Genomic DNA, 19,349 nt, shown 5'->3' on the forward strand with positions numbered 1-19,349 from the left:
AACCTACCTGCGTCTACCTTTCCCGCCTTTTATGCCCATTAATCATGCTTGCGTGCGGACACGCGGTGATCGCGAACCGCACGGTTTCCATGCGTTGCGAAACGGATACGTGACAACGCCGATCGATTAATATTAATGAAACGGACCGCGACAACGCGCAAATCGAAGATATCATTAACGTCGCTTTTGTATGTCGTTATTTCACCGATGGGCCGCGAGTTGTTCTGCGGGAATCGGTTCGTGAAAGCGAAGAAAGAAATGGGAAGATTAAAAGAGGAGTGGTGCGTGTGGAGCATGTGTGATGACTGTGTTAATGAAGTTCAATTGGTAGTTAGTCAAAGTGTATGTAGTTTTAATAATAATTATTGTGTGTGTATAGATTCTCAAATGTAGGAAGCTTGAATCTATAAATTTCTAAATTGCAGAAGGTCTAATTTTTCAGAGGGATGAATTCCTAATTTTGTGATGTATCTAAAAAATCAATCAATTTCATGTGATTGAATTGGTGAATTTTCAAATTCACAAACCTCGAATTTTCGGAATTCTATATTCCCAAATTTCCAATTTGGTTATTAGTAAAGTTTGCTAGATTCCCAAATCACCACATCCCCATATCATCACATCTCCACATCCACGCATCCCCGCATCCACACATTCCCATACCCACACATCCCCACATCCACACGTCCCCACATCCACACATCCCCACATCCACACATCCCCACATCCACACATCCCCACATCCACATGTCCCCACATCCTCACATCCTTATATCCCCACATCCCGATATTCCAACGTCCCTATATCCCCACATGCCCATATCCCCATGTGCCCATATCCCCACATCCCCATATCCCCACATCCCGATATTCCAACGTCGCTATATCCCCACATGCCCATATCCCCATATGCCCATATCTCCACATCCCCATATCTCCACATCCCCATATCTCCACATCCTCAAGTCCCATATCCCCACATACCCACATCTCCACATTCTCACATTCCCAAATCCCCACATCCCTAGATCCCCACATCCCGATATTCCAACGTCCCTATATCCCCACATGCCCATATCCCCATATGCCCATATCTCCACATCTTCAAGTCCCATATCCCCACATACCCACATCTCCACATTCTCACATTCCCAAATCCCCACATCCCCACATCCCCAGATCCCCACATCCTCAAATCTCTACGTCTCCAGATTCCCAAATCCCCAAATCCCCAAATCCCCAAAACTTCCAAACCCTTAAAATTAAAGCAGTAGTAGCTTATTCGCGTGCATCGCGATTTACCTTAGTAGCCTACCGTCAGACTACCACAGTTGCAATAATGACAGGGCAGCGGAATAACGATGCTTATAGAAGGGTGACGCGAAAATAGAGAGGACATTCGATCCGTTCGAAAAGCGTATAAAGAAGCAAGAGGGGTTTGAGGGGTGTCCGAGGAGCATAATAAATATCGGGTAAGGACGAGATCGAGCGCTACTTACGCCGTCAGCGATAATGATGGGGTGTGCGCGGGCTGTTTGCTTAGCGAGCAGATTAGTGAATGAATCCACAGGTGGGCGCCATCCGTCACACTCTTTGAATCGGATCCAGCCTGGGTCGGCTCCGCCTATTCACCGACTAACATTCTTCAACACCCAGGCTCGTCTCGAAAAAGGGTAACCGGGCGCCCCGCGATAGAAAATCGCCACGTCTCGTGGACCTGACTCAATCGACACGGCTAATTTGACCCCGTTGTTCCCACGAGACGGTCCACCTGCTTCACGCGCCAGCGTGAACGGATGAAAAGTGAACTCTTCCCTGGCATGTCCGAGTTAAGTGGAACGAATCGCATGGTCGTGACGTATACTTCTTGCCATACGTCAAAATTCTGGCACTGACAAGTTACCTTGAACCACGTGCTTCCACGCGGTTAGCTAACAACGCAACCGGTTTGAGTAATCGTTACCGAACAAAATTATCCGCTTTTATTCGCCTTTCCTTTCTTGGCCTTTCCGTGCATCCTACGTCAATCTCCGACCACCTGTTCTTCTTTGTCGAGTATTCGTGTCGGCTAAATCGAATATTGCGTCTTTTTACGGGCAAAATTGAAACCCTTTCAAGTGGGCACCGTTTAATGCGATGCTCTTTGGTCAGTGAGTTTCTTTCAGCTTTTGATATAACAACTTCAAGATTAAAAGAAAAATTCTAGCATAAAGAAAAACCCGTACGAAATTTTTTGTGATATATTACATAAACATGGTTGCATGGTTTGCACCAAAATGAGCATCAAGGTTTAAAAGGGGGAGAAACTGATCTAAATGCGTCACTGGATTCGCATCATCGAGATGCGTCCACTTTATTCAGAGAGCTACACCCACTATCTTTCCACCTACCTGCAGCTGCTGACAGCACCAATGTGGCACGTGACAGTTACCTATGATATTCATCATCGTTCCTTTCGAGGATAATCGTTGGTCACGCCTATAACAGCCGATGAAGGATATCATAGCGACCAGACAATCCACAACCTGAGACATCCGTCGTGGATGCTACTTCTGGTGTCAACGCCATCAATCGGACAACTTACTTTACATCTTTTTGTTGCACCTGCATCCATTCACCCAGTCTTAACGCATCATTAAAAATTTGTCTCATTAAAAATTCTGAATGACTTGAAAATTTAGAGAACTAGGAATTTAGAAATGTATGACTTTGTGAGAGATCATGAATTTGGAAATTTGAATTTTAAAATTATCTTTATACACTTGTTATTCAGAGTAAGCCTAAGTTTCATCAGAGTATACAAGTGCAATATTCGAGCATATCTCGTAATCATGGTATTTAAAGCATCCGTGATGCTGAACCGTGACGTTATGACAGAAATGTAAACAAGACTTGTTGCGCGTAAAGAGAATACAATCTATTCTATATACTGCGAAGAAGACCCCCGAGGTACCGATATGATGGAGTGCTAAGGAGATTGGCGGACCACCGGAGTAATGTCCGCACTAATAGCAGTGATTACCCTGCCTTGTTGAGAACGAATCCGCCCGCTCCTTCCAGACTGCCTGTTCAGGTTCTGCCCTGTTTTGCCTCACGGTGCCCTGCCCACGAATTGATGGATGTTTACCAAACTAACTGCCTGCTATCCATGCCAGTCTGGCCTGCGGGCATGAGCTACCACTACGTCAAATTCCGTCTAAACTTTTAGCACCGATCAACCCCCTTATCGATATACAAATTTTGGGACTTTGTATTAATTTTGGCTGATAGAATCTCTGTGGAGAATTAAATATTTGAATTGTTACTATGGAACTGAGGGAGAGTTACCACAACGATTTTTGGCACTCAATCTCTTTTCTATCTGAGGTTGAAAACAGGTCTGGAGGTCTGATTACATATTTTGAGGGAGGATAAGAAATTTAGATTGAGAGGATTATAGTAGCGAATTAAATATTTGAGTTGTTAGAATGGAAATGTATATGAGATAAAATATTTAATTGTGCTGAATTGTACTTCGTTAAGCAACAACCCCTTTTCTATCTGAGGTTGATTTACAAATTTTGGAGAGGATTGAAAAATTTGTTTGAGAGTATTATAGTAGAGAATTAGTTACAATGGAAATGAACATGAGCCACAATATTGAATTGTACCGAATTACACTCCGCTAACCATCAACCCCCTTCCAGCTCCTACAGCTTCACCGATAACGACATAACTGTACTAACAAATATCCCATAAATATTACACCAGTTAATCTTCCAATCTTATTAAAATATACAGTAAATTTGCAGTGAAATAATTAACGAGTTTACAAGAAAAATTTTCCCACGAGACGACATTAAGTCTCCTCGTTAAGAATATTGCCTACTTATCTCCGAATCTCGTTGGATTCCGGAAGCCGTGATAATTTGTACGCTAGAAAAGTCTGTTCAATAATGTATAAGGGATGCAATAACAAACTGGTATCGATACTACGCAAGAACAGTTTCACGGGAAAAACGGGAATAATCAGGTTGAGACTATCGTTCGTGATTTCGAGCAATTACAGTGCATGTACCGTGCTCGTTACCAACGGCGATGAATCGCAAAGCAGGTATATTGAATTCAGGGAATAAGAGATTACGATCCGGCGTGCAACTGGCCATCTAGTATCCAACGACAGAATTTATCGACGTGTGCCGTTGATCCAGAGATCGACAGATAACGCAACGAGACTAGCGGAACGAAATACGATTGCATTCGCAATGGCCATGTTTACGAGCGCGTGTACGATTTTTCGAATCGGATATAATTACGGTTGCATTATTGCCAACGTTACATTCGCGATATATCAGCCAGGAGATTTCATGCATATGCATCGCCATGGAAGGGCATAATCGCATAACATTAAATCGGTGCTCATTCACGGTTACTTTCCCGCCTTCTTGCCATTTCTCTTCGGTCTCTCCTCGGGGTGCACGCACGCCCCTTCGCGATTATTCTTTCGTACGTCTGTATTTCGTTTGTTCGCGAAACGCACCAGCCTGCATTGCACGCACTAATTTGTTAATTAACCCCTGCGCCGAGGGAGAATTTTATTAGCCTGTTGGGAAAATTTGTAGCGCTCGCGACTACCGTCGATATTATGCCAGTGATAGCAACATTCGGTGCAACGAGAAATTGATTTTTTCACGCAACGATCGCCACGCTGGAAATAATTATACGTAAGACGCGTTATGACTGTAATTACGCAAACTGCTATTACTTCTCGCTAGTTTACTTCGAGTTAATAATTTAATTTTAATGATATTTAACTATTGTAATTGCGAAGGGGGTCAAGTACTTGAGTTAACCCACAGCTGGAGGAGAACGCGTTCGAATAAATTATCACCTCGATAGTTCGGATGAGTTTAAATTTATAAAACTGTAACAATTCGAATACAATACTCGTTGCTTCGCCAAGTATTTTAACATGACTTAATGTTTAATTCATATCGATGACACATTTTCGAATTTACATTACAATACTCATTCGAATATTTCAAGCGAAATGCAAAATTGATAATAAGACATATTGCGTTTCTTTAAAACGAAACTCTTAATCACCCGATAATAAGTACCTTCGTTATTCAAGAAATCGATACAAATATTCAAATATTTCTCACTCGACGCTAATGGTTTTATCATACGTAAGTGTATTTGACTTCCTTAATTGCACGAGATCGTACAACAGGGTAAACTGAATGAAAAGTTGCATGAATGATGCATTGGTGTTCGAATCGGACGGACAGTACTTCTGAAAGCGTATCTTGCACGCCCATTTAAATCACTGAACGTATATTTACACGGTATCGTTACGAAAAGCGGCAATCAACTGGTCCGCAACTTGTCACTCGCGATAAGTCCGTTGCGCCGTCAATGAATACGATATCTGGCTACCTTATTAATTTTAGAAAAAGTTATGGGGCCAACAGCGTTTTGCATATATCAATGAGTAGACGCAGGAACTGGTTAACGGACCACGCCCGATAATCACTAGTTATCTAAAATGATGAATGTCGCAACGATCGTATTCAACTAACAATTGACCTTGCGTCGAGGAAATACTCGCCGCTCTTTGAATTCATAAATTCATTAAATTTTTGCTGCTACAATGTTGCTCGAATCTTTTATCTTTCATTGGTAATTTCAAGATTTATGTAATTAGGTGGCGATATAGCTCGATGATGTGAATTATGGTTATATAGGACGAGGGGATATGTGTTACGCTGAATGGTGTGTGGTAATGTAACGAGTGATGATACATGGCGCGTGGCAATATAAGGAGTGGTGATATACGTCGCGTGGTAATATAATGCGAGGTGATATATGGCGAGTGGCGATGCAACGCGTAGAAATATACGGCGCAAGGGAATACAACGCATGGTGATATACGGCGAGTGGCAATATAATGCGTGGTGATATAACGCGTGGAAATTACAGCGCGTGGCAATACAACGCGTGGAGATATTCGACGCGTGGAATTACAACGTGTGATATACGACGCGTGGTGATATAACGCGTGGAAATTACGGCGCGTGAAAATACAACGCTTGGAGATATCGGCGCGTGGAATTACAATGCGTGGTGATATACAGTGCGTGGAGTTACAACGCGTGGCGATATAACGCGTGGAAATTACGGCGCGTGACAATACAACGCGTGGAGATATCGGCGCGAGGAGTTACAACGCGTGGTGATATATGGCGCGGGGTAATATAATGCGTGGCGATATAACGCATGGTGATATAACGCGTGGGAATTACAACGCGTGGCAATACAAGGCATGGAGATGTCGGCGCGTGGAATTACAATGCGTGGTGATATACGGCGCGTGGAATTATAACGCGTGGTGATATACGGTGCGTGGCGATATAACGCGTGGAAATTACGGCGCGTGACAATACAACGAGTGGAGATATCGGCGCGTGGAATTACAATGCGTGGTAATATACAGCGCGTGGAGTTACTACGCGTGGCGATATAACGCGTGGAAATTACAGCGCGTGGCAATACAAGGCGTGGAGATATCGGCGCGTGGAATTACAATGCGTGGTGATATACGGCGTGTGGAATTATAACGCGTGGTGATATACGGTGCGTGGCGATATAACGCGTGGAAATTACGGCGCGTGGCAATACAACGCGTGGAGATATTCGGCGCGTGGAATTACAACGCGTGGTGATATATGGCGCGTGGCAATATAACGCGTGGAAATTACAGCGCGTGGCAATACAAGGCGTGGAGATATTCGACGCGTGGTGATATAACGCGTGGCAATATAACGCGTGGAAATTACAACGCATGGTAATACAACGTGTGGAAATTACGGCGCGTGGTGATATATGGCGAGTGGCAATATAACGCGTGGCAATATATATAATATAAAAAAAATTTGCACAATTTCAACCCGACGTCAAAATATTAAATAATAGGAAGCACAGAGGAAAAGTAAGTCTATCCATAAATCGAAAATCTTTACCGTTCATGATATACGAGCTAGTCTCGCAGTTCTTTGATAAACGATCGGACGTTTCACGATTTTTCGCGATATTGTACTCCCGTTAATGGCATCTCGGTTGCCAATGAGTATTCACCAAGGTACGCCACGGACCACCTGTCCGGTGGTTCTGTTTTTCATCTTGCTCGCACTCCCCTCGATTAACCCTACTGTCTTCCTCCGTGGCTTAAGTATCCCGTGGGGATGCTCGCAGCGTGTGTCTGCGATAACTATAGCACGGGCATGGGGAGCTTTAGGCGCCAGCAGGTTTCCATAAAAATGCGAACTGCTCGAGAGTCCCTGCAACGACGAGTTTAATGTCCCCTGTGCGATCTACCCCTTGGAAACCTTGAGCAATCGTGTATACGCTCCGTTATAGTTGCCAATAAGAAGAGACTTTGTCACGAAAATACGATAATTTGTATTCAAACGGGCGTTGTTTCTCGTATATATTACAGCGTATTTTCGTGCGGTCGTTGCTTCGAACAAATCCACGAGGGACTGTCAAATATACGTCCGAGTGTTTGCAGAAATCTTCATTTGATGGATGTATTTCAGTTCTTGATACCATCACGGTTTTTGTCAGACTTTGCCGAAATATGTAACGAATTTTTTGTAACTAACCAATTCATTTCGCATTAATGAAATATTCAACAGTGTTTACGTCGATATTCCGTATCTAGCAAATGTGCAAGTAATTACGAAAAAAGATAACAAATTCAAATAATTTTAGATACGAAAAAGAAAATATTCATAAAAATTTTCATGATCGTCAAGCAATATTGATATACAAATAATTACAATGTGACAATAATTGACAGCAAACGAGGATAATCATAAATCGTTACGGTAAATATATTCATAAGCTACAAGAATAAAGATCGATCATTTCTTCGAGTTTAAGTGGGTTAAACATTCTCATGCAGCTTCAAGACGTTCGGTAAAAAAAAAAATTCCTAAGGAGTCGAATGAATCTCGTCTCTGTGCGTGTCTGAAACTGCAGCAATTATCGAGCTGCCTCTTTTCACGAAACCCACGAAACGTGCAGCGTACAAGCCAGTTAAAAAGATGTAATAATCGTGTACAAGGGTTTGAAGAATCGTCTTGTGCAGTTAGGTATAATACGTTTTTCAACCTCTGTACAACTCCATTTTACTGCTTGTTGCGTAACGTGAGTTATTACATGGGTTCTTTGTCGAAGAAATTTAATTTTTTGGGTTTGCAAGGCTTTTAATTTTTAATTTGCGAATTGTTGATTTGTTCATTTTTTATATTTCATAATTTTTCAATTTTCCAAATTTCCAAGTTCTCACGCTCCTAAATTTCTACGACCACAAATTTCTAAATTTCCAAATTTCCAAGCTTCCAAATTCCCAAGCTCCTAAATTTCCAAGCTCCCAAATTCCCAAGCTTCCAAATTCCCAAGCTTCCAAATTCTCAAGTTTCCAAATTCTCAAGCTTTCAAATTTCCAAGCTCCCAAATTCCCAAGCTCCCAAATTCCCAAGCTCCCAAATTCTCAAGCTTTCAAATTTCCAAGCTCCCAAATTTCCAAGCTCCCAAATTCCCAAGCTCCCAAATTTTCAAGCTCCCAAATTCCCAAGCTCCCAAATTCCCAAGCTCCCAAATTCTCAAGCTTTCAAATTTCCAAGCTCCCAAATTTCCAAGCTCCCAAATTCCCAAGCTGCCAAATTCCCAAGCTCCCAAATTTCCAAGCTCCCCAATTCTCAAGCTCCCAAATTCTCAAGTTCCCAAATTCTCAAGCGCCCAAATTTTCGAGCTCCCAAAATTCTCAAGCTTCCAAATTCTCAAGCTCTCAAATTCTCAACCTTCCAAATTCTCAATCTCCCAAATTCCCAAGCTCTCAAATTCTCAAGTTCCCAAATTTCCACATCCCCCAATTCCCACGCCCCCAAATTCCCAAATTTCCCAATTCCTTACTCCCCAATTCCTCAAATTTCCAAATCCCCAAATTCCCAAGTCCTCAAACCCCTAATTCCTCAATCCCCAAATCCTCAAATCCTCAAATCCTGAACTCCCCACATCCTCAAATTCCCAAAATCCAATATTAATTCCTAACTCACCAATTCCGAATGCTAAGTGAAAATCAGATACCGAACATATCCCTTCATAGAACAGGGTATCATAGTCGACACGGCACGACTCACCGGGAGGGGTTAATTGCTACTTTAAAAATCGGTCGAAGCAAACGGAATAGCAAGAGGCTAAAAATGAAAGCGTACGATTTCGGATCAATGGGAGTTCGATTCGAGGCTGAGAGAAAGGAGGCTCAAAGGAGCTCGGGGTGCAACGGTCCATTATTTGTTTTAGATATTAATGTTCCTGGTGGACGATCAATAATTTACCTCGGACGTAATCGCACGGTGTGCATCCTCTATCTCTAGCGCAGAACCCGTTGAAAGAGAGAGGGCAGGTCGGAACAGAGGAGGACAGAGGCAGCCGAGAGAAAGGAGACCCGTGTAAACAATAAATCACGATAAATACGTTCGGTCTGAACCATTATAAGAGCTGCGAGAGGGGAATCGACGCGATCGGCGAAGAGGATGCTGGTCGCCGAAGCTGGTGAACCGAGAGTTCACCGATATGCAGTCCCACCCTGAGGCCACTCCCGTTGCAGCCTCCACCACGGCCACGTATTACGATCGCTTAAGTCTCGACTCGACTATCGAGTGATCCATCGCCTACGAATTCGACGAAACCTCCCGCCTACCCTCGGGACATCCTCGACTAATGAGCGTGTCTCGATCCCGAACACGGCTGCTTCGCTCTCGCTCTTCGTTTCTGATATTTCTACCTTTCTTCTTTTTACTTCCTTTTTCCATCGGTCTATTTTTTCTCGCTTTCTCCCTCTTGCTTTTACTTCCAGGTGCGCTCGGGGTTTCCGTTTAAACAGGATTCCAATTAAAAGACCTCGTGCTCCTATTCACAACCTCGTCCGGACCAGATATATCGGAGACGACAGGTGGACACGACGAAATCGTCGGTATTTCGGGGAGACACCGGTTCAAATTTTTATTCTGAGCATCGAGATCATTTTTTTCAAAGATCTTCTTTTAAGCTAATAGAATTGTAATATAATTTAGTAATGGTGTTGATATTTTCCTGAGTGTATAACAATGATAGGAAATTGTAAATAATCATGTAATAACAGGGGAGACCTCAACACCGGTTCAAATTTTTATTCTGAGCCTCAAGATCATTTTTTTCAAAGATCTTCTTTTAAGCTAATAGAATTGTAATATAATTTAGTAATGGTGTTGATATTTTCCTGAGTGTATAACAATGATAGGAAATTGTAAATAATCATGTAATAACAGGGGAGACCTCAACACCGGTTCAAATTTTTATTCTGAGCCTCAAGATCATTTTTTTCAAAGATCTTCTTTTGAGCTAATAGAATTGTAATATAATTGTAGTAGTAGTATTGATTTTTTTCTGAGTGTATAACAATGATATGAAATTGTAAATAATCATGTAATAACAGGGGAGACCTCAACACCGGTTCAAATTTTTATTCTGAGCCTCAAGATCATTTTTTTCAAAGATCTTTCTTTAAGCTAATAGAATTGTAATATAATCGTAGTAGTAGTATTGATATTTTCTTGAGTGTATAACAATGATAAGAAATTGTAAATAATCATGTAATAACAGGGGAGACCTCAACACCGGTTCAAATTTTTATTCTGAGCCTCAAGATCATTTTTTTCAAAGATCTTCTTTTAAGCTAATAGAATTGCAATATAATTTAGTAATGGTGTTGATATATTTCTAAATGTATAACAATGATACGAAATTATAAATAATCATGTATAATAACAAGGGTAATATGCAGGTATAAATTACTTTTAAATTCAGTACGTGGTTATACATCATTCAGTACACGTCTGAATTAATAAGAATAAAATTCTCCATTCCTGAGCAAACATATTCTAATCAAAATCATCAGTTTCGCAATTTCCCTCGACTCCTCCATAAATAAATAAGGAATCGAGATACACGATCAGTTGGCCATCGAACAGCCGTATAAACATAACTCCATCGCAGACGTGCAATAGTTACTAGATAGGTAGTGCATTCCTGAAGAGCGAAGCCTATGCCACCGATGTATGCTCGGTACAACGATATGAAAAGAGGAGAAAGAGAGATAGAAAAGTGGGTAGGCAGATACCGGACCCCGCGGGGGGCTCATAATTGCCGACCCTGAAGATCGACCGACCCCATGGGGCCCTTCTCTGTTTGTTTTATTCCCTAGTTATACAAACGCGAGATCTACGACCGATATATGATAATCGGGCCCCTCTAGTCCTTTCAGACTCCTCTCTTCTTATCTCTTACTATCTCTCTCTCTTTCTTTCTTGCGTTTCCCATACCTTTTTTTCATCGACCACCTTCGCGAAACGTGACTACATTATGGACGCTGATAGACAAGGACACGTCCGAACCAATTCGGACTCCGGCCAACTTATGCGGGATCGGTATCGTGGAAGCTTTCGCCACGTCTCATCGTTTACGATTCGCATTTATCCAATCATCTGCTTGCGGGAATTATGATTGACCATACTGGTACAAAAAACAGGTTCTTCGTACCGGAATTTCGGAACTTCTTTCACGTTTTTCTTGCAATGAGATCTTCTTTGAGACACACTTTGTCTGACTGTCTCTCACTTGTGATGCAAAGCAATACTTATTTTCGCTACAATTTTTTGTACCGTAGTTTATATGCCATAAACAATTTTTCTTGTACTGTACATCAAGAATTTGTGGTACCATCTTGTACTCAATTACAGTAATTTAATTTTAAAATAAAAAAACAAACATCTTCGAACTTACCTTAGCTTTAACTTCATCATAAATGAACTCATCAGTGTCTTCAAAGTTTGCTTCAATTTTTCATATTTTACAATTTGTAAAACAAAGTTATTTGAACTGTACAGTGATTTTTAAAAAGTTAAGAGCAAAATTCTTCGAGTTTGAGGAAAAGTGATGGTCAAAAATAAAATGATACCCAACTGCAATTTACGGTGTCTGTTTATCAAAATAAACGTGTCCGCGTTAAAATTAATGATGGCAAGGTTCTTGCTCGTCAACTTGCTCGTTAAACTTTTCGCAAGGAAAAGGAAGAAACAGGTTGATTTCTAAAAGTAAAGCGTGTCCGAGGTCCTAGATTTCAACGAGGGACAACGTTATCTGAAGGGACGACCGGCGACCATATTTCAAAGAGATAGCTCCGCAAACGCAACAAGTTGCTCCAAATGCATGTAATAGACGGTATCTTAACGCGGAGCAAACTGACACGGTGATTAATTATTGAGATTGCGTGTGACGAATGATAAATGCAAGGTAAAGGAGTACAGTTGCGAAAAGTGACGAATGCTGCTCGAATTCCTGATCACCTTTTGCGGCGGGGAATAAAAAACGATAGAAAGACAGAAACAGGAAACGTGCATGTAAACGTTATCGCTTTCCGTATATTTTTGTCATATAAAATAAAATACCGCATTAATTATTCAAGTACTAGAACATTAAACTCGTTGCATGTCATTGAAAATCGACGACTTTTCATAAAAATTTTACACATTTTATTTTAGTCTAAAAGTATAAAAACGTAGAAGGTAAAAAGTACCAGTCAGAATACGAAATTCCTTAGTAGCAGAATATTCTTAGCAGTAGAATTTTCTCCGTCAAAAATATTTAATAAGCAGATAATTGTTTATCAAGATTGTAAGCAATCATTAAGCTCCCCATTTTATCGCGGTACCAATCATACATTCGTGTACTTACCTCGCTGTCGATCTTCTTAAACTCCGGGTCATCCTCGTCTACCTCGAAGTACAGTTCCGTGGACGTGACGGAGATAATACCAGGAGCCACGATACCGGGCGCGATCAATTTCCCCTTCGTGCTGATGTTCACCGGGCCTGACAGAACACGGTCTAGTTAAAGCTTGTACACAACGGTAGCTTGTACAGAACGGTGAAACGATTTGGTCGGAAAATTGACGCGTAAACGAAAGGGAATTAAGCGAAATATCTAACCTGTCAGGTCGTTGTCGAGGTCTCTGTCGTCCGACAACAATTCACTGTCGTCCATCAGATCCGCCGACTGCAATTGCTGCTGATGTGCACGCGAGGCTGCGAGATGCGCGTGAAACTCTTCACGCGCTTGAAGAATCGCATCCTCGGGTGCACCGTGTTCCAGGGCCGCCTTCAGTGTAGCTTCGGGATGGCTCGAGCCTAGTGGATTGTGCACGAAACGCTTACGTCTGCGTGCATCATCCTCCCAAGCATCTAGCTTCCAGTATTCGGCCAACCTGTTTTGCGAATGCGTCAAACATTATAGCTATCGACACTGTGGATGCAAATATATTAAGAGTAATAACTATTACTCTTAACTAATAACTATTACTCTAACTAACTAGTTAGGTGTAGAGAATAGTTAGTCAGTAACAGTTAGAACGCGGGAACATGCTGTGTATGACGATTAGAACGCGGAGAAATAGAGAGTGTAGTGATGAGAACATGTGGTGATTAGAGAGCGTGGACATACAGCGCGTGGAAATATAGCGCGTGGAAATATAGTGCGTGGAAATACTGTGAGTGACGATTAGGATGCGTAGAAGTACAACGTTTAGCGATTAGAACGTGTAGAAATACTATGTGTGACGATTGGAACGCGTTGAAATGTGGCGTGTGAAAATACTATGTGTAGAAACACCACGTGTAGCGATCAGAACGTGTAGAAATACGATGCGTGGTAATTAGAATGCGTAGAAGTACTACGTGACAGATTAGAACGCGTGGAAATACAGCGCGTGGAGACACTACGCGTAGAAATACCACGCATAGTAAGTAGAATGCGTAGAAACACAACGCGTGGTAATTAGAATGTGTCGAAATACGACGCGTGGAAATTAGAATGCGTAGAAATACCATCAGTGGCGATTAGAACGCGTGGAAATACAGCGCGTGGAGATACTACGTGTAGAAATACCACGTGTATAAATACCACGCATAGTAAGTAAAATGCGTAGAAACACGACGCGTGGTAATTAGAATGTGTCGAAATACGACGCGTGGAAATTAGAATGCGTAGAAATACCATCAGTGGCGATTAGAACGCGTGGAAATACAGCGCGTGGAGATACTACGTGTAGAAATACCACGTGTATAAATACCACGCATAGTAAGTAAAATGCGTAGAAACACGACGCGTGGTAATTAGAATGTGTCGAAATACGACGCGTGGAAATTAGAATGCGTGGAAATACCACGCGTGGCGATTAGAGTGCGTGGAAATACATAGCGGAGAGATACCACGCATGGAAATACAGCGCGTGGAAATACCACGCATGACAATACAGCGCGTGCCGATTAAAACCTGTGAAAATTTCATCAACTTACTTTGCAGCCATTGGATCCATGTATCCCCAAGCACCATGTTTGTTCGACAGAATATTTCGGACCTTCTCCAGCAACCTGCTCGCGATCACATTGTCTCGCCTCCGTGCTGCAGTGATCAAATGATCGCACATCCGTTCCTCTTCCCGTCGGTCAAGCAACGTTTGAGCGCACTGCGACTGCGACACAAATTTCATTTTCAGCAACTTAAGACTTCGACCACAAGTATAAGTTTGCAAGAAAAAGAACAGTTACCTCAAAGTCGGCGTGCTTCAGAACGTCGTCCGCTCTCATACGATTCAGAATGAACTCGGCCTCGTTGGCCACTCTCACTATATGATCCTTCATTGCGTGCGACAGTAATCTGTGCATAACATAAAGGTTTTTAACGATAAAGGACGAGACTGTTCGAGCACGGTTTACAACGCGAGGTTGTAACTCTGTCGTTCTTACGATGATCATAACGAGCCCTTCTTACCTTCCCTCGTTAATGAGCTCGATGAAAGCGAGGCCCGCGTGTTTCTGCAACGAGTTCTGCCATTCTTGGGAACAGAGTAACATCACGAGCTCCACCACGGAATTGCTGTTTTTGAAGGTGGTCAGACCTAGCAACAAGGAAACATAAATGGTTAACAGGAACACGGAGGTCGAGCTAAGCGAAACGAAGCTGCAAATGGTTTGAATTCTTTTTGGTTAAATGCAACGGATGCAGAGGAGTGTGGAAGATGACAGATCACGAATTACAAAAGGAAATTAATCTATACTATCTATCTGTTTTATAATACTGTGTCTACTCTTTTACTTTATACAAAATATAGCCTACTTCATGCAGATTTTACTGTCTAGGTCACTATCGGATAAAATAAACCTCGAAGTGCAACAGAAAATTCGAAGGATATTTTTACACGAGTCCCTGAGGGTAAGGAATAGAACAGAACATAGACAGCCGAGTGATTTATAAACGACTCTCAATGTATCGTTTCGAGCGTTGTTAAAAATAAAAGTGCATCGATACGTGGTACGATCGTCATTCGCGACGTTCCACGAATATATAAAATCCCCGCGAAGTGCCGCGGACCGTGCGTGCCCCGTGAATACAAATATGCTGCACACGATCATCCGGAATACGCCTTCTATCTTTCTAAGCGAAACCGTAAAGTGACTAATTTGAATATATTCGGCACGATGAACTGAGCAACAAAAAAGATGCACAATGTGACGAAAAACTTCTTTTGGAATTGGCTGGATTTTGGAATTTTATTTATCGCGTTTGTACACGTGACGTCGAAAAAGGGACTCAGGAATTTGTACGATAATGGTTGCACGAGTGCCGAATACTTTAGCAAATTTTTAAATAAATACAGGGAAACGTTTACAAATTTTTGAATATATGTTTACAAATGTTCAAATGTAGCAATATAGGAATTTACAAATTTCCAAGCATGTCAATGTTGAGATACATTAATTTTAAAATGTAGCACATCAGGTGTGAGTAAATCTTTAGATATACCAATTGAGATGTTTACAAATGTTCGAATATGTCAATTGAGACATTTACAATTTTTCAAATGTACCAATTGAGACATCTACAATTTTTCAAGTGTACCAATTGAGACATTTACAAATGTTCAAATATACCAAAGAAGACATTTACAATTTTCCAAATATACCAACTGAGACATCTCCAAATTCACAAATTTAAAAATTATACCCCAGACCAATAATAAAAATACCAATACACGATTGATAATTTTTCCCAACATCGCCATTTTGCTATATTACAAATATTTAACATTCTCGCCACTAACAAGGAACAGCGCCACCGAACACCAACAAAACCCGACGTTCAAAAACATTTGCACCAATGTTAAAAAGCGTACATACATTGAATATGCAAGTTGATCGATCCACCAGTTACTTACGACCCCTACCTTTTCCCTCCATTAACAATTCCTGTCCATGAGAGCCGACGAGCGTTTTCGATAGGAACGGAGCGAAATCTACCATGATTTCTCTGAGAAGCGGACATACAGAGCCCAGCGCCATTTCTAATTTCTGCGTGAGGGACGCTTCGCGCGATGGTGTCGGTACCGGCAGATGATCGACCAGGCTTTTGATCGGTAGATCATCGGGTCTCGGCGATGCGGAAGTCATCACTAGTCTGTCCGGTACGCGGACTACAGAGATCTCCGCCGATGGTTTCTCTCCGCGTTCCGCGTTGCCGAGCATCTCTTGCTCCAGAACGTTACCTTCGTTGTCTTGGATGTCGCCTGCAAATTAAAAATATTTGGTGTTAGTGGGAGGTTAGGGTGTCAGTTTGGGGGTGTAGAAATTTGCGGTGTTGGAATCTAGGAGGGTAGGGATTTGGGGGTGTAGGGATTTAGGGGTGTAGGTACTTTGAGAAGATAGAAATTTTTGAAATGTTGGAATTTGGGGTGGTGGGACTCTTGGGATGTAGAGATCTGGGATTATAGAAATTTTGGGATTTTAGGGACTCTGAGAAGTGAGAATCTGGGGACGTAGGGATTTAGGGGTGTAGGTATCTGGGACAATAGAAATTCTGAAACGCTGGAGTTTGGGGGAGTAGGGATCTGTGGATGTAGAGATCTGGAATTATAGAAATTTGAAATTGTAGGGATTCCAAGAGGTGAGAATCTGGGGACGTAGGGATTTGGGAATGTAGGTATCTGGGACAATAGAAATTTTGAAACGCTGAAATTTGGGGGAGTAGGGATCTGTGGATGCAGAGATCTGGAATTATAGAAATTTGGAATTGTAGGGATTCCAAGAGGTGAGAATCTGGGGACGTAGGGATTTAGGAGTGTAGGTATCTGGGACAATAGAAATTCTGAAACGCTGGAATTTGGGGTAGTAGAGATCTAGAGATGTAGAGATCTGGAATTATAGAAATTTGGAATTGTAGGGATTCCAAGAGGTGAGAATCTGGGGACTTAGGGATTTGGGAATGTAGGTATTTTGGAATATAGGAATCTCAGAACATAGAAACCTTGAAATCCTAGAATCTGAACTAATAGTGATCCTGGGACATAGATCTCTTGGACCAAGAACTCAAAGAACTTGAATTGGTCCTTGAGATATAGGGATTCTAAGATATAAGAATCTATCTGTATGGAAGTCTAAAAATCCACATATTCCTTTGATATATATCTACTTTTCTCCACACGAAAGAAAGAATTCTCACCACGAGAATGAGTCATATTGTGAATATTTCGCGGGTCTTCCCTCTGATTCGTCATGGGGATAGTATCTCCATCCTCGTTGAGGTTCACATCGGTCCAAGCTTCCTCGGAGGAGTTGTGCTTGTTTTCATTATCCGTGGTAACCTCAGACGGACTGGGGTCAGCGGTAATATTGCTTCTATGTACCGTCTCTTCGCTGGAGTCGTTGCTCTAAGAGAAAGTATAGTTTACGTTATGCAAATCGAAGTCACGAATGAACGAGCTCGAGCTTAAAAAAATGTACACGTACGAGTTCAGCACGATTTCGTAAATGAAATAGATGTCAAGAGAATTCTTTTCCATTTTTAATGTAAAGATTCATGTGAAAGTGTATCGAAATGTGTGTTCGATTAGGTTACTTTAAAATCAAGATTATCTGAACTACCGCTACATTAACTACGATACTGAATACTGTCTCTAACGAAAGCCTAGCTTCCGTTCAACACACTAATCGTTAAGTTCTATAACAGTCTTAGGAACGTTTACTTGTAGGAATCAAACGGTATACTCTGCGATTAAGTCTCGCGTGCTATGCATTTACCTGACATCATGCAATTAATCGTACACCACTAAAATACAATCACCTAATACTTAGTAAACAAGGAATAAAAGCTTCTTAGATTCTCGGGTTACGACGGAGAGCATCGCAATTGTTACACCGTTACACGAAACTGTTCGAACAATTTCAGCTGAATTTTTCACTATTCTTTTATTAAAATTATATATAATACTTCATTATTAAACTCAAGCTTAAAATTCTGAATTTACTTTACAACAAACTAAGTGCGTCTGGCGATATTTTTTAGGTGTAGATTTTCTTCCTGAGTTCAGGTTTGATGTGATAGGAAATTTCTCTAGGTTTTAAGTACTTTCAGATGCAATTTTAAGATCTTTTGTATATATTCAAATAGTCAGTTTGGTTCAAAAAGAAAACAAATTTTAATGAATGAAATAAAATTGACTCTCCGACGATGACTCTTCATGTTAACAAAAATGTGAGGCAATAAATTTTTTGCAGAGGTGTATACTCAAATTCTGAACACATTGTTCGAACAATCTTGTGTACCCGTGTAAACTGCGTTCATCACCGTCATAACGAAACAATGCTACGTAGAAAAAGTTTACGTGAATAAACATCGTAAAGAGAAACACGACTTGATTCCTTTACAGGTTGTTTCCTATCTTCGCCGAATGGATTCCTACGTGCCGTCGATGTCTCCTTGCTTTTCAATAAAAAAAAAAAAAATAAAATAGTAGTGGTTGAAAACGTATTTCGAACGCTCCCAAAACGTGGACGATCGTCGATAGATAATTCGGTCAACGTACAGAGAAAAGATGTCTCATTTAATTAAGATCTTTCTTCGGTGTCCTAACTGAAAGTGAAATTTTACCTGGATATTTCGTGGCAGTGGTTCGGATCTTGTCGAAGAGCCAAGCGTTGGTTCTGACGAGGTGTAATCCTCGAGAATGGTCCGTGGCCGAGGTACACCACTGTGACCTCCCTTCAGAACCAGTAGTTAGTACGCATAGCAATGCAAGCAGAGGAAGTTAACGATGAGAAAAATTCGAGAGTAACAGTATCGCATGCTTCACAGAATTATAGAACCGCGAAATTACAAGATAGACCTACTGTAGTCGTTATGGGAAAATACATACGGATTTACTCCTTTAAATT

At 41.4% G+C, this 19,349-nt stretch overlaps 1 protein-coding gene across 18 annotated transcripts in view; it reads right to left on the reverse strand.

The window, feature by feature from the left end:
• The window catches only part of rg (A kinase anchor protein rugose), a 395,524-nt gene that overhangs the window by 68,086 nt on the left and 308,089 nt on the right, over positions 1 to 19,349 (reverse strand). For 12 of the 18 annotated variants that reach the window (XM_076532111.1, XM_076532118.1, XM_012285404.2 and 9 more), the window contains 8 exons: positions 19,066 to 19,176; positions 17,638 to 17,845; positions 16,358 to 16,705; positions 14,914 to 15,040; positions 14,691 to 14,799; positions 14,439 to 14,614; positions 13,074 to 13,348; positions 12,820 to 12,956 (listed from right to left, as the gene is read on the reverse strand). In XM_076532111.1, coding sequence (XP_076388226.1) covers positions 12,820 to 12,956; positions 13,074 to 13,348; positions 14,439 to 14,614; positions 14,691 to 14,799; positions 14,914 to 15,040; positions 16,358 to 16,705; positions 17,638 to 17,845; positions 19,066 to 19,176 — 1,491 coding nt within the window. The remainder of the gene's footprint in view (positions 1 to 12,819; positions 12,957 to 13,073; positions 13,349 to 14,438; positions 14,615 to 14,690; positions 14,800 to 14,913; positions 15,041 to 16,357; positions 16,706 to 17,637; positions 17,846 to 19,065; positions 19,177 to 19,349) is intronic. The other 6 variants (XM_076532120.1, XM_076532119.1, XM_076532104.1 and 3 more) reach the window with 2 other exon arrangements.

Source organism: Megachile rotundata, chromosome 5 (assembly GCF_050947335.1).
Source record: "Megachile rotundata isolate GNS110a chromosome 5, iyMegRotu1, whole genome shotgun sequence".
NCBI lineage: Eukaryota > Metazoa > Arthropoda > Insecta > Hymenoptera > Megachilidae > Megachile > Megachile rotundata.